The following is a 14,537-nucleotide window of genomic DNA, read 5'->3' as shown; positions in this document are numbered from 1 at the left end:
TATAAATGGCAAGGAAATGTTATTAACTAATGATTTAATGTTTTAAACAGATTATATTAAATTAATAAATAATAGTCATGTTGAGACATCAAACAGTAAGTTTTAATTATTCCATGATATCATCCTAAAGGGACAATTTAACCCCTTCCACACTGGTCAAAGGCCAGGTCATCACGTTTGTTGACTGGCATTCAAAATTTTATTGAAATACTATTTTATGAATTTATGTCAATAAGTTTGGTATCAAAGTGTAGATTATAATTAAAATTTTAGTATTATACATTAGTTAATTTACAAATCTTGAAGCTAATAAGTTGAGTCTTTAGTCTGCTCGAAATTTCATATTTTTTAGACAAAATGCACCTTAATTACTAAACTTGATAAATTATAGTGGAATTCTATGGTACTAATATAACAATTTATGATTTCTTTGGTTATTTCGTTTCACATCCTCCACCTATGAAATTTTATAAGACTTAGCAACCTAAGACAAGCAGCAAATGAGTGCAAAGGTTGTAACTGGAAGAGATAATTGTTTGCTTTACTTCTTTATTTACATTTCTATGTTGTAAGAAAAATAAGTTTAAGAACTTATTTGTAAATAATAATAATGTATTTACACATATTAGGTATAATAATTGAAATGTGACTGCATTTTACAAAATACAGCCAAGACAGATCACTTTTTAAAGACTAAAGGTCAGTTTTATATTATTGGATATGGTAACATGCAGCTTCTTTGTAACTTTTGAATTGTTAGCCAGGCGTGGCTGAAAGGTCAATATAATAAGAATAATAAATATATAAAAATGTATGTTATGAGGTTTAAGCTATTTTGTCTAAACATTTGTGTTTTCGTGTTATAATCTGTAGTCATTCTAGAAGGAAAAAGGCATAATTTATATTTATTTCGTAATTTTTTAAGGTGGTTACCAGATCAGCCAAATCAACCTAACCCATACAGAGAATAGTTAGTGAAAATAATAGATAAAGTATAGTTTTTCTTAAGAAACGTTTGATAACTATATGGATATTATAAATATTTTACATGGAAAATTTTCCAATGCATAAAAGTATTTTTAATCTTAAAATTAAAAATACTTCGCATGTTGGACAGGCAACATGAGGAAAGAAAAATGGCATGAGAAAACATTGCTTAACCTTAAAACTTAATAATATCTGATATTTTGTATATGAAACTCTTGTAATGTTTATTTTTAATCTGCCGAATTTCGTGAACATACACTTACTAATTTAAAAGTTATAGCATGAAACTATAAGAAGCACAAAATAGTTATCAGGTCGGTCCCAGCTATCGAGCCTGTGCTGAAAACAGTTCAATGGTCAAGAAATGTGATTAATAATTTAGTGATTAGAAAAATTAATTAACTAATGATTTAGTGTTTTATACCAACTGTATTAATTATAGTAATGTTGAGACATGTTATGTTGGTCCGACTTTGTAGAACTATGACGCCATGGCCGCCTAGCAGTGCGCCATCTGGTGACATTTAGTTGAACTATGTCATCGTGGCAATGCGCCTTCTTGTGACAATTTGTGGAACTATGATATCATCGTCTTTAATGGCACCATATCGCCTAGCGACATCCTTCAGATACTAGAGTGGAGCCCTAACTACTACAATCATGAAACCTTCTCAGACTCCATGGTTATGTTCAATAGTGTTTATCAGGAAGGATGGTCCACCAAGATCTTGTGCTAATTTTAAACAGGTGAATGCAGAAACTTGAACTGATGTTTCTACTCCAATGGAAGGTGTCCAATAGTTCAACACTTTATATCTGCCATCCAGACACTTGCAAGTCAAATTTGAATAAAGAAAGCACTCAAGATGGTCATCTACCATTTTCAAGAGGCTAATGCAGCTTATTCTGAAGGAGCTATAATGGGAAATGTGCCTGATCTGTGTTGAGTGTCTTGGTGTTTGGTTAAAAATTCAAGACTGCTGCTGAAAACCTGAGCATCATACTACAGCAAATAAGAAAAACCAGCATGAAGGTAAACCAGGGAAGTATGCGCTTATAAGCATGTGTAGGTAGAATTTCTTAATCATATTGTGGGCAGAGATGGTGTTTCTACTGACCTAGTAAAGATCACAGTGGTGTGAGGTTGGCCTTAACTTGCGACCAAATGAGAAGTTTGCAGTTTCCTTGGTTATGTGTCATACTACTGTCATTTTACGGCAAACTTCACTACACTGTTATCTGTTCCAACTAAAGCTGAAACACAGTTAGTTGGACCAAGGAATGTACATAATAATTTATGTCCCTAAAGCATGCTTTAGTTGAAGCTCCAGTGTTGTTGTATCCATAAAAAGACTTTGTTCCTGTTTGATATTGATGCCAATCATGGTAGAATTTTAGTAGTGTTATTACAACTACAAGATATTATGGTTTGTGTTTTCCATACATCCCTGAATTTGGATACTACATGATGAAAGAACTACTTGCAGTTGTGGTATATTCTTTATTAGTTATGGAAGGGTGAAATTATCAGTTCCTTACATCAATGCCCTTAAGATTAAACACTAGAAGGCCAAATTAAAAAAGTTCAACTAAAAGCGTTGCAATTTCTGTTAATCACTCATCTCCTTAGACTACACATGATGCCCTGATAAGAATCACACAAAATTCAGAATAACCAGTAACCAGGATAACCAAATCACACACATTTAAGATAATTACGACATTTAATGAGCAAAATAAATAAAATTAAATATTTAGTTAAAAGATATAAACTCAAGATTAATTTGTAAATAACCACAGGTCAATAGACATGCATATATTAAAAGGAAAGACTTATATCATACTCTGGAAGTGAAGCTACTAATAATGACATCATCATATAATACATCAGTAACATAAACGTTACATCATGAACAAATGTCAGAATCTTTTATCTTTACTACACACACACACACACACATATATATATATACATGTATATATATATATATAGAAGATTTTACAACCGAAGTGTAGCTATTTTACTCTTACCTTGTTAGTTAATCTTGCGTTTCTCATTGAAATTGCTATAAAACTAACGTGTATGTTTATTTGGTACAGGAACTGTTTTTTAACATTGACTGGAATATTATCACCTGGCAAATAATTGTACAATTTTAAAAAGCAGCTGGGCAAAATAAATCAGATATCAATGGTTTATTAGCAGATGTTTTGCAGGAATTCTCAAACTTTTTCTGTTGGGAACCTCTTTTTGTGAAATAAACATTCGAAAACCTTATTTGTGAGGTAACTACAAATTAAAGGAGACTAACTACTTTTTTAAAAAAAAAAGCCAGTAGAATAACACGGTTTATTTTTAAAATATGCAATAACTATAAAACACTAAATCACAAACAAGAAGAAATCTAAAAAAAAAGCCATGTGGAGGTTAGTACTCAACATGACCACGCTGTGAATCCAAGAGCCATGTGGAGGTTAGTACTCAACATGACCACGCTGTGAATCCAAGAGCCATGTGGAGGTTAGTACTCAACATGACCACGCTGTGAATCCAAGAGCCATGTGGAGGTTAGTACTCAACATGACCATGCTGTGAATCCAAGGGTTCATGTGGAGGTTAGTACTCAACATGACCACGCTGTGAATCCAAGAGCCAGGTGGAGGTTAGTACTCAACATGACCACGCTGTGAATCCAAGAGCCAGGTGGAGGTTAGTACTCAACATGACCACGCTGTGAATCCAAGGGTTCATGTTCCACTGCTACAAAAATGTGTTCCATCTTTTGCGGAAATGTTTGTGATATAAAAGTAATCAAGTACCACTATTTAGTCAGACTAGTATAGCACAAGATTTAGTGCTAGGTGTTGTTTAGCAGCTGTATTTGTTTGGTCTATCAGTGCATAATTTTTAATAGCTATGTGAAAACATGAAACTAAAAAGATAAAAAGGAAATGCTTTCCCTTCAGCAAAGAGCTTGAGAATATTAAGTAATCCTCTTTACAATTATTAATCTTAACTACAGATATCAATCACTGTTGTAGCCAGTAGCCTATACAACCACTAAGTTCAATTATTAATTATATATATATTATTTACTTTGGACATTTATATATATTCTATAACTAGGTACTAATTATTAATTAGATTTCTTATTCTAAGTTCCAGCTGCTAATCTATTTCAGTCTTCAAGAAAGTCCTGAAAAGGGATGATTCTGTGCTGATAACAGCCAGATTTTGATCCTGGGGTATTATCCACTTGACTGGGATTTTTCTAATAGGAACCCAAATCAACTAACTATTCAGGAAAGCCCTGAGAAGGGATGATTCTGTGCTGATAACAGCCAGAATTTGATCCTGGGGTATTATCCACTTGACTGGGATTTTTCTAATAGGAACCCAAATCAACTAACTATTCAGGAAAGTCCTGAGAAGGGATGATTCTGTGCTGATAATAGCCATAATTTGATCCTGGGGTATTATCCACTTGACCGGGATTTTTCTAATAGGAACCCAAATCAACTAACTATTCGGATGTTTTCAAGAGAGATATCCACGTTTTGCTCACTTCTATGTTAGGTTGACTGAGAGTGTTATCGTTTAGGTGGTTATACAAGACCTTTTCTCGTGTATGGTTCATTTTTTCTTTTATTTTAGTATTATCTCATTTTGTTGTATGATTTTCTTCTTTGGCATGATCAGCTATTGCTATTATGCTCTGAATTCTAACTAATTTTACTCTTTTATGCTTTCTAAATATTAGAAAAGTACTATAATTTCAGTTGTATATACTCGTGTATGTGTGAATAATTATAACCAAAAGTAGAAGACAGACTATAACAAACTTAATAAAAACAATTCAAAATACATGCTACTTTTCAAACACGATAATAGAAAAACACGTAGGTTCAAGAAATCTTGATAGAAATGAATAAAAACTGTACAACCCGAGCACTTTTGAAACGTGGACCTTTCTTTTTCATGAGCAAACTGTTACTTTTCAATAATATTCTTTTATTTATGGATAGGATACAAATACATTTTATTAAAACTATATATATCACGTCATCATCATCATCATCACTGTGGTGGAGACTTGGGGCTGGAGAGCTGGGATGCTCAGAAATTAAATGTTGTTGTTGTGTTATTATAGAGTAAAGCTACAAAATTTCCAGAGCAGAGAATCAAACCCTGGGGTTTAGCTCAGAAAGTAAAGGAAACCGTTCTATTATTAAAAATACAACAGTTGCTAAGTGTTCACCGCTATAACATCAGGTGGTAAAGTTTACTTTGCAGCTGAAATGTAACTCTTAATGCATATATATATTCCTGAAACAAGAGAAAGAGGCTACGTTACAACGATAGATGAGACCTTTGACAACGAAGACATTTTGACTGGAAGAAGCTTATTTGAGCATACCCCATATACAGAGCATAGAAGAAGTCGTGAATCTTGTGGAAAGTACAAAACTAGAATTCATGCAAGAATACAGAATTAAAGAACTGTTGGTGGGTTAAATGTTAGCCTTGGTTTTTTTAAGTCATCATTAGAATCTAAAAATATATTGTAAATTATATATATATACACACACGCATGCATAACACAATTTATACTTTCTGTTGAAAAATAATAAAACCTTACATTTCATAAATTTGTAAAAAAAAAAACTGGGGAAAATTCACTTACAAACCGTAAACAAAATGGGAGAACCATGTAACTGAGGGGCAAGAACAAAATAAAAATTAATAGTTATGATAACTTTTACATTTAATAACCAGACATTTTCTTTACATAAAACTTGTTTAGAATTTCCGATTACCATATTTAGCCGTTCTAAATGAGACACACTCTTCCAAACACTCTGTACATGTTCAACTTGTTGCTTTTCCAAAGTGATCAGTTAGAGGAGTGTGTTTTAAATTTGGGAAATCACAAAGACATCAAGTCCACTTCATTTTATTACTAAACTTAAACTACCTGACATGTCTTACTGTTTAAATAACCTGATGCTTAACTAGTTAACTGGAGTTTACTTGCACCTTGGCTAGTATATTCTAACACATTGTGAGTATCTATCTATGATTCAATTATCAAAGAGAAATACAAGATTACTTGAAGCTAAAGAACAACTATAAAAGGATTACAACACATTCCCCTCCTTCACAAAAATAACTGGAGTGTTTAATAACATGTAGTTGAAGTTTTAGTAATTGTAATCTAAAAGTAATGCACAACTTAAGAATATAGAGATAATTTCACAACTCATTAACATTATTCACCTTAGTGCTACTCCATTATAATGTTACATGAATATCAAGTTTATCAGAAACAAACAGTATCCTAATGTAGTATGTTTTATTTAATTTATTGATTTGTAACATTATACAATAAATGCACCTTTAGGATACTGTTTGTTTCTGATAAACTTGACATTCATGTGTAATATGTTTTATTTAATTTACTGATTTAGGTGCACTTATTGTATAATGTTACTTCTTATGCCAGGTGCAAATTATAAACAATAAAAGTTGATTTCCAGAAATGCTTTTTTTAAAAACAATTTCGTAGTTAAGATGCTATATTAAAGTGATATTTTCATTAATAAATACTGACATTGAACACTGTACTTTTGTTTAGTAAGTTACCGGTGATACATTACACATTATTATGTATAGTATGATGCAAATTCAGGTAACATATGTACTGTTACTATAGTCTTCTCATGTTGCTACATGGAGTATTATAGTTATTAAAGCATTGAAAAATACCAAATACAACATTATAGTTGTTGTTTTTTAAGTATCTAAAAGATTAATATTTTTATTTACATCTAGAAAAATATTTTTCTTTTTTCTACTGTGGATAATTTGGTGAATTTTTAGAGATGAATTGTAAGTAAATTCTTTGCCACAGACATCACAATTATAAGGTTTCTCCCCAGTGTGTATCCGGTGATGATTCTTTAGATTACATTTTGTCCCAAACAGTTTACCACACACAACACAATTATATGGTTTCTCCCCAGTGTGAGAAATGTGATGCTTTTTCAACGATGAACTTTGTGTAAATTCCTTACCACAAACATCACAACTATAAGGTTTTTCCCCAGTGTGTATTCTGTTATGTTTTTTCAGATCACATTTTGTTCCAAACAGTTTACCACACACCATACACCTGTATGGTTTATCTCCACTGTGGGAAATTTGATGCATTTTCAAGGATGAACTTTGTGTAAATTCCTTGCCACAAACATCACAAATGTATGGTTTCTCTCCACTGTGTATTCTGTGATGTTTTTTTAGGTTCCACTTTGTTCCAAATATTTTGCCACACACCACACAACTGTATGGTTTTTCTCCACTGTGGGAAAGTTGATGTTTTTTTTGCGATGAACTCTGAGAAAATTTCTTGCCACAAACACTACAACTATATGGTTTCTCTCCACTGTGTATTCTGTGATGTTTTTGTAAGTTCCATTTTGTTCCAAATAGTTTGCCACACACCACACAATTATATGGTTTACATCCACTGTGACACCTTTGATGTTTTTTTAACGATGAACTCTGCGTGAATTCCTTACCACAGACATCACAACTGTACGGTTTCTCCCCAGTGTGTATTCTGAGATGTTTTTTTAGGTTACATTTTGTTCCAAACAGTTTACCACACACCACACAATTATACGGTTTATCTCCACTGTGGGAAATCCGATGCTTTTTTAGAGATGAACTTTGTGTAAATTCCTTTCCACAAACATCACAACTATAAGGTTTCTCCCCAGTGTGTATTCGGTGATGACTCTGTAAGTTGCATTTTGTTCCAAATACTTTTCCGCACACCACACAATTATACGGTTTTTCTCCACTGTGAGTTAATTGATGTTTTTTTACAGAAGAATTTTGTGTAAAGTTTTTGCCACAGACACCACAACTGTATGGTTTCTTCCCGGTATGTATAATCTGATGTCTCTTTAAGGTAACATTTCTTGTAAATTCTTTGCCACACACTATACAAGTATGCAGTTTCCTCACAGTATGGATTGTCTGATGTCGTTTTAAGTTACTTTTACTTGCATATGCTTTACCACACACATCACAATTGTATAAATTTTCCATCTTGTCTTTCCAATGATTTTGTCTAACATTTTCTTTGTCACACAATATAAAACTGCATGATGTATCTCCATCACTAGTAATTTGAGATGAACTGTGTTGAAGATTAGCAGACAATTCACAATTTTCTGGTATCAGCCCAAAATGGATTACCTGATGCTGTTTTAAGAGTTGTTCTAGGGTAAATATTTCACCACAAATATTACAACTATGAGACCTCTCTTCATTGTGAATCATTTGATGTTGAGTTAACTTATCTTCCAGTGTAAATGGTCCATCACAGACTTCAGATTTGCATAATGTTTCTCTGTTGTGAATAATTTTATGTTTTTTAAGAGATGAAGTACAAGTAAAACTTTTGTCACAAACACTACAACTGTATGCTTTCTCTCCATTATGGATCTCTCGATGTCGTTTTAAGTGATGTTCTCTTCTAAATGTTTTGCCGCAGACGCTACAATTATACGGCTTTTCTCCAGTGTGGATCATTTCATGATGCACTAGGTAGTTTTTTCTAGCAAACTCTTTACCACACAAACTACAAGTGTATGGTTTTTCTACAGAGTGTATTTTCTTATGTTGTAATAAGTAGTTTTGTCTTGCAAATAATTTCCCACACATTAGACAAATATATGGTTTGTCAACACTGTGAACAGTCTGATGCATTTTTAGAGATGAGCTGTGTGTAAATTTCTTGTCACAACCACCGCAACTGAAAGGTTTCTCCCCAGTGTGAGTCCTTTGATGTAGTTTAATGTACGTTTTACACGCAAATAATTTACCACATACATCACATCTGTGTTCTTTGTTTCTCCTGTGGACAGTCTGATGCATTCTCAGAAATGAAATGTGAGTAAATTCCTTTCCACACTCCCCACACCTGTGCACTTTTTTCCGAAAGCGATTAGTCTGATGCACCTTTCGAGACAAACTTTGTTTAAGTTTTTTCCCATAGACACCACAATTGTACGATATTTTCTGACAGGTATTAAATGTCTCATACAGTGAATTTTCTACACAGTTACCCTCATATCCCATATTGTATCCACTGAAAATCCTCTGTTTGTTCGTCAAATGTTCCTCCCGAATAAGGTTCTCTTCACAGACATTACAACCACTAGATATATCACCTACAGGACCAGGCTGAGCTCCTCCGTCATGGGAAGTTTCCTGCAAGTTCATGGGAATCTTTACATCTACAGCCAAAAAACAGAATTACTGCTATAAATAATACACACACAGTAATAAGCTACTGTAATAAATTCTATAAAGGACTGTCATAAAATAAGTCTGGATGCATATTGGGATGTATCTGTAGTAGTTTTAAAGCTTACAATAACAGTTAGTGAGTGTTTTCTGGATAAAATAAATACAAAGTAGAGTTTGCAGAGTTCATATTAGGAAAACACACAAGTTCAAGAAATCAATTTAACACAAAAATATGATCCTCTATAACCCGAGCACTCTCTAAAGGTGGACCTGAAAAAGAAAGTTCTAGGGTTAAGAGTTGCAGTGTAATATGACTGCTGTTAAAATACATTCAGTACACAGTTTGCAGACTAAAAACTTGATGATTTCAATACAGACCCAGTAAGTTTGACTATATGAATGGATGAAGGAAGACAACATGTATAACAGTGTATCTAGATTAAAGAACTTGGTCTTAGAACACACGAAGAATTTCTAGAGGGATTTATATGGTAAAGTTGTTAATGTTATAAAACATCCAAGAAGGAAACTTTGTAAAGACTCAACGTACGCTCTAATGGAAAGCCTCTAGGTAAACTGGATAGTAAAGTTATATCCAAATGAGTTTCTAGTTGAGTGACAGAACACAGCAAGGCAGTAGGCTTATACAGATGTAACAACAGGAAAGCAGTATACAATGTAAAGTCCATGATTTGAACAAACCTCCAACAACCAATCTGTAGACTACAAAAGACAGAATCAGAAAAGGAGTGTGCATAATTCAGTGAATGTTGCTCTACCACACCTATAAGAAAGGTTTATGACGTAAAGTAAAGGTTATTAGAACAAATTAATATTGGAGTTTTCAATTTCAAAGTATGCATGATGGTGTTAGAAAATATAGAGGAGAGAGATTTTCAGAATTTAAAGAATGCTGTTAGTAGTGATAAATGTTAAAATATATTCTGGAAGGGGTTTGCCGGATATAGTAGATATAGGCTCAATTGGATGACATCGCAAAACATCAAGAAGAGTTTTAAGAGGACAATAAAAAAGATTAGAATACAAGTGCATCTAGCGGAGATTTTCTAGGTTAAGTAAATGGTTTTAAAAGATATAATGGACGGTTGTGGTATTTGTAGGTAAACAAGGACTAACAGGTAAGTATTGCAATAATGGAAGGACTAAAAAAATAAGCTTATTTGCAAATGAATAAAATTTTCCTTTGCTGTCCATGTTTGTTTCATTAGAGCCAGCAAATTTTGTCAGCATGTATTAAAATTTCTCTTGTTTTGTGCAAGTATTTGAAAGAAACAACCTGACCATTGGAGTGATGGCATAACATATCTTTACTACGGAAGAGACTGCAGGATTGTGTCTATATTACAGTGTTAAGTCATACCAAAGTCCTAGTTTGGTATCCCATGATCCTAGTTTACCTAAGTAATGATCATTCTTATTGTACATATTCAAGGGAAGATTTAACTTCCACCTCATACTAACTTGTACACATCCCTATATCACCCTTCTTCTTGGGCACAATCTACAATACAGAGAAGTTGTGTAAAAGAGCAATGTGATGGCTACTTTGGTAGGTGACCAAAGCCCAGATTAGTATGAATGCAAGTTCATGACTATTTACATTCCATTTAGAAGGAAGTCAACTAATTGGAGAAACCTTTTACAAGTACAAAGGGTAATGATACTTAAGATAACACTGTTTATATACATCAGAAGTCCACAGATAAACATTTCAAAATACTACAGATTCCATCTTCAGTGTCTAAAGCAAAATAAACAAATTACATCATTCCCAAGTAAATAACTAAAACATTGCTGCAATAACAATAATTTAATCAAAATTAAAACATATAGAATGTGCAGGAGTAACAAACAAAATACTGTAAATAATAAACAAGAGGGAATCCTCAATAACCGTTGCACTTAATTCTTTTAGGCATGATTAGAATAAACTAATCTGAGACCTTTTTTCCCGTTTTTATTAGCTATGTTTTCTGCACCAACAATACCAAGCATGAGGCACACATATACCAGATTCGATGTTATTACTTCTCAGGATCTGATCTCTACCTGCCTACCCTCAAATTGAAATTCTTTTAAGCAGGATTAGAGTAAACTAATCAATGAGACCTTTGGCAGAGTCAAATATATCAATCGAAAGGGTTTGACCTCCTGAGTCCAAAATTGTAATTAGATCTCAAATTGGTCAAAAGATGATGGAGCAATGAGCTAAAAGTTTGTACTTGAAAAAACAAAACACAAACTAAGCCATTCTATGAGCCACTATGTTGTGACTACAAATGTGCAATTTAAAAAAAGACTGCAAATTATTCAGTGTTGGTGAAAGTTGTTTGATGTGGGGAGTTTATTTGATTAGTAATTTCAGATCAGTGTTAGCCTGGGAAATTTGATAAGTTTGTGTCCTGTTTCTTCACTATGTTGGCATATAGAGGAAGCACAGGGATTACTCAACTTTTTCTGCATTATCATGGAAATCCCCATATATTAATTGGCTCTAACTAGTAGATGATATTTATAGAAGGCCTTACAGTATCCACATGTGTAAAATATACAAGTCATGAACAAAGAGAAGTTGAAGGAAGGTCTTTATTACGGAAAAAATCCTGTATCCGTGATGTGGGTTTAAAAACTAATCTGAAGAGAAGTTGAAGGAAGGTCTTTATTACGGAAAAAATCCTGTATCCGTGATGTGGGTTTAAAAACTAATCTGAAGAGAAGTTGAAGGAAGGTCTTTATTACGGAAAAAATCCTGTATCCGTGATGTGGGTTTAAAAACTGAAATCGCTTGGAGATAGTAATGATGAATTATGAATTCAATTTGACTTTTTAAAGTTAAGCTTTGTTTACCAAATGCCACCTACTACTTAGAGCCAAGGGAACTTCCACAAGAAGGTTGAGCTACCCCTGTGCTTTCTCTATATGCCAACATAGTGAAGAAACAGAACACAAACTTATCAAATCCAATATCTTTTGCAAGGCTAACACTGACCTGAAATTACTGATTAAAGAAATTCTCCACATCAAATAACTTTCACCAACATTGAATAACATGCAGTCTTCTTTTAAATTGCACATTTTTTAATACGTACAGTATTTCGTTCATTACTCCTTCACTTTCTGTGTTTTAGTTTTGATTAAATTATCATTATTGCAGTAATGTATTTTAGTTATTTATTTAGGAATGATGTAATTATTTTATTTTGCTTTAGATACTGAAGATGGAATCTGTAGAATTCTGAAAGAGTTACCTCTGTCCATTCTGTTATAAATAAAAAATGTTGTTTGTTTTAAGAATCATTATCTTTTTTATTGTGAAACTTCATTTTCCTCTGAACACATCTTTTACAAGTATGAACCTTTTCACAACGAGCTAGGTATAAAATACCGAGTCCATACACACATTTGCACTTATTTTTACATTTTAGCTTCTTTCATAATAATAATAAACATGAAAAACAAGAAATAAAGAACTTACTTCTTTGTTTGGTGCCAACTGTCGATGACACATAATCCTACTTTTTCATAATAATGGTAGTAATCCACTAAATAATTTTTATTTGACTAAATAATGCACCAAAAAACATAGAATAACAACATGAAAAAGTAGACAATGTCCCATAATAATTACAATTTTTTTGTCATTCTAACTATGTGACAAGAGCTGTTACAAATTCATCCACGCTAGTTGATATCTTTCCTGTGGGAACGAAGCTTGTACTAATAGAGAAATTGACAATTCAATGTTCAGAAAACAATATACTATAATATGGCATTTGATAGATGAAAACCTTGGCTTTCTATTGCTTATAAATAATATAATATTAAACTTAAGAGAAAAAAATTAAAAAGAGAGGATTTGACTGGTGGGTGTGGCAAGAGGGGTCTGATTTTCTATTTGATGGATCTATAACAAGATTGAAGGCTATTAAAATTATGGTTTGTCTGAGCAATGAAGATTTTATAGTGAGTAACTGCATACTTATTGGAAGGGTGATGAATAAATTAGAGAAGAGGAGATGCCCAGAGAAAAAATGTCACATTTCTCACACTAAGGGAAATTCAGAATTTTTTTAAATAATGCCTTATAAAGTGAAGAACTTCAAACTTATATACTATTAAAATGTGGATTATTAGCTATGATTTTATGCTATACTAATTGGTATAACACACACAAAAAATAGCTTAATTAATTTTTAATGTAACTAAATCCTCGTTTCATGTGCAGTAAAGAATGCCTGTTGTGAATGGGTTACAGAATCAATGCTTCAGCTTCTTAGTGGCTTTTGTCTCTATTTCTTTACTTTTGTCATTATCCAATTGCATTCTGTGTTACTAGAACATCTTCTATGAGCTTTTATCACAGTATTTCTTTAAACAGTTTGTGTCCTATGAATTCTATAATATTGCTGATAAAACCCAAAGAAGTTTGACCAAAGGTTTTGCTAAGCTTTTCTACTAATTTACATTGTTTTCCAAGAAGATATATGAACTCACAAGATGTAGCATCTGACTCATCAACATATTGAGACTGTCCTGTACATTCCACTTCTTTCTTTGTAACTCTTGGAATATCATCATCATCACTCTCACTGAGATTGGAAAGAGTTTCAGGTCTTGACAACTGATTTGTCTGCTCATTCTTTATCCTAATAACGGTATTCTAAAATAAAACAAAACAGATAGTAAAGGATCATATAAGAGATACAAAATGGAAAGAAAACTTAAACTACAATTATAGAAGTGAAAAAACAAATTCTCTGTAAACACAACATTAGTATTTTATTGTCAAATATATTCCAAGGTATCCTAGCATGGCAGACAATTCTTTAGCTAGTCAAGTCTTTGAAACAACAACACAAAAAGGCACTATAGACACCTGGAGAATTATACAAACTAGGCAACATATACAACACTTTCAATTAAAAACAAAAGTTGTTACAGATACACACATAATAAAAAAATATTTTCCTACACTGAAAATATATTTCTGATAGGTACTTATCTCTTCTAATATAATAGCTATTCTTGTTCCGTGCTGACCTCTATATGCAAAATCTTTTCTCATGCCATAAGCCTTGAAACTCCCACCTACAAAATGTTTCACTGACTTACATGCTACAACCCTCCACCAACAGCAGTGCAACATACCCTCCTGATGCACATGAATCCCTCTACTTAACCATCACTTAGAGACTAGGCAGAAAGTAAC

At 32.7% G+C, this 14,537-nt stretch overlaps 1 protein-coding gene across 2 annotated transcripts; it reads right to left on the bottom strand.

Moving 5' to 3' along the window:
* Nucleotides 1-6,438: 6,438 nt before the first annotated feature.
* Nucleotides 6,439-13,989, bottom strand: LOC106474740 (oocyte zinc finger protein XlCOF6-like). 2 transcript variants are annotated; one of them, XM_022403036.1, is made up of 2 exons: nt 13,823-13,989; nt 6,439-9,294 (listed from the first exon to the last, which is right to left on the bottom strand). In XM_022403036.1, the coding sequence occupies exon 2, from the start codon at nt 9,278-9,280 to the stop codon at nt 6,782-6,784; it is 2,499 nt and encodes an 832-aa protein (XP_022258744.1). In that variant the 5' UTR covers nt 9,281-9,294; nt 13,823-13,989; the 3' UTR covers nt 6,439-6,781. The 2 variants fall into 2 exon arrangements, with proteins under 2 accessions (XP_022258744.1, XP_022258743.1); XM_022403035.1 differs by having other exon boundaries at nt 6,439-9,268.
* Nucleotides 13,990-14,537: the final 548 nt, after the last annotated feature.

Source organism: Limulus polyphemus, unplaced genomic scaffold (assembly GCF_000517525.1).
Source record: "Limulus polyphemus unplaced genomic scaffold, Limulus_polyphemus-2.1.2 Scaffold7628, whole genome shotgun sequence".
Lineage (NCBI taxonomy): Eukaryota > Metazoa > Arthropoda > Merostomata > Xiphosura > Limulidae > Limulus > Limulus polyphemus.
This window is presented reverse-complemented; position numbering and strand designations above follow the sequence as displayed.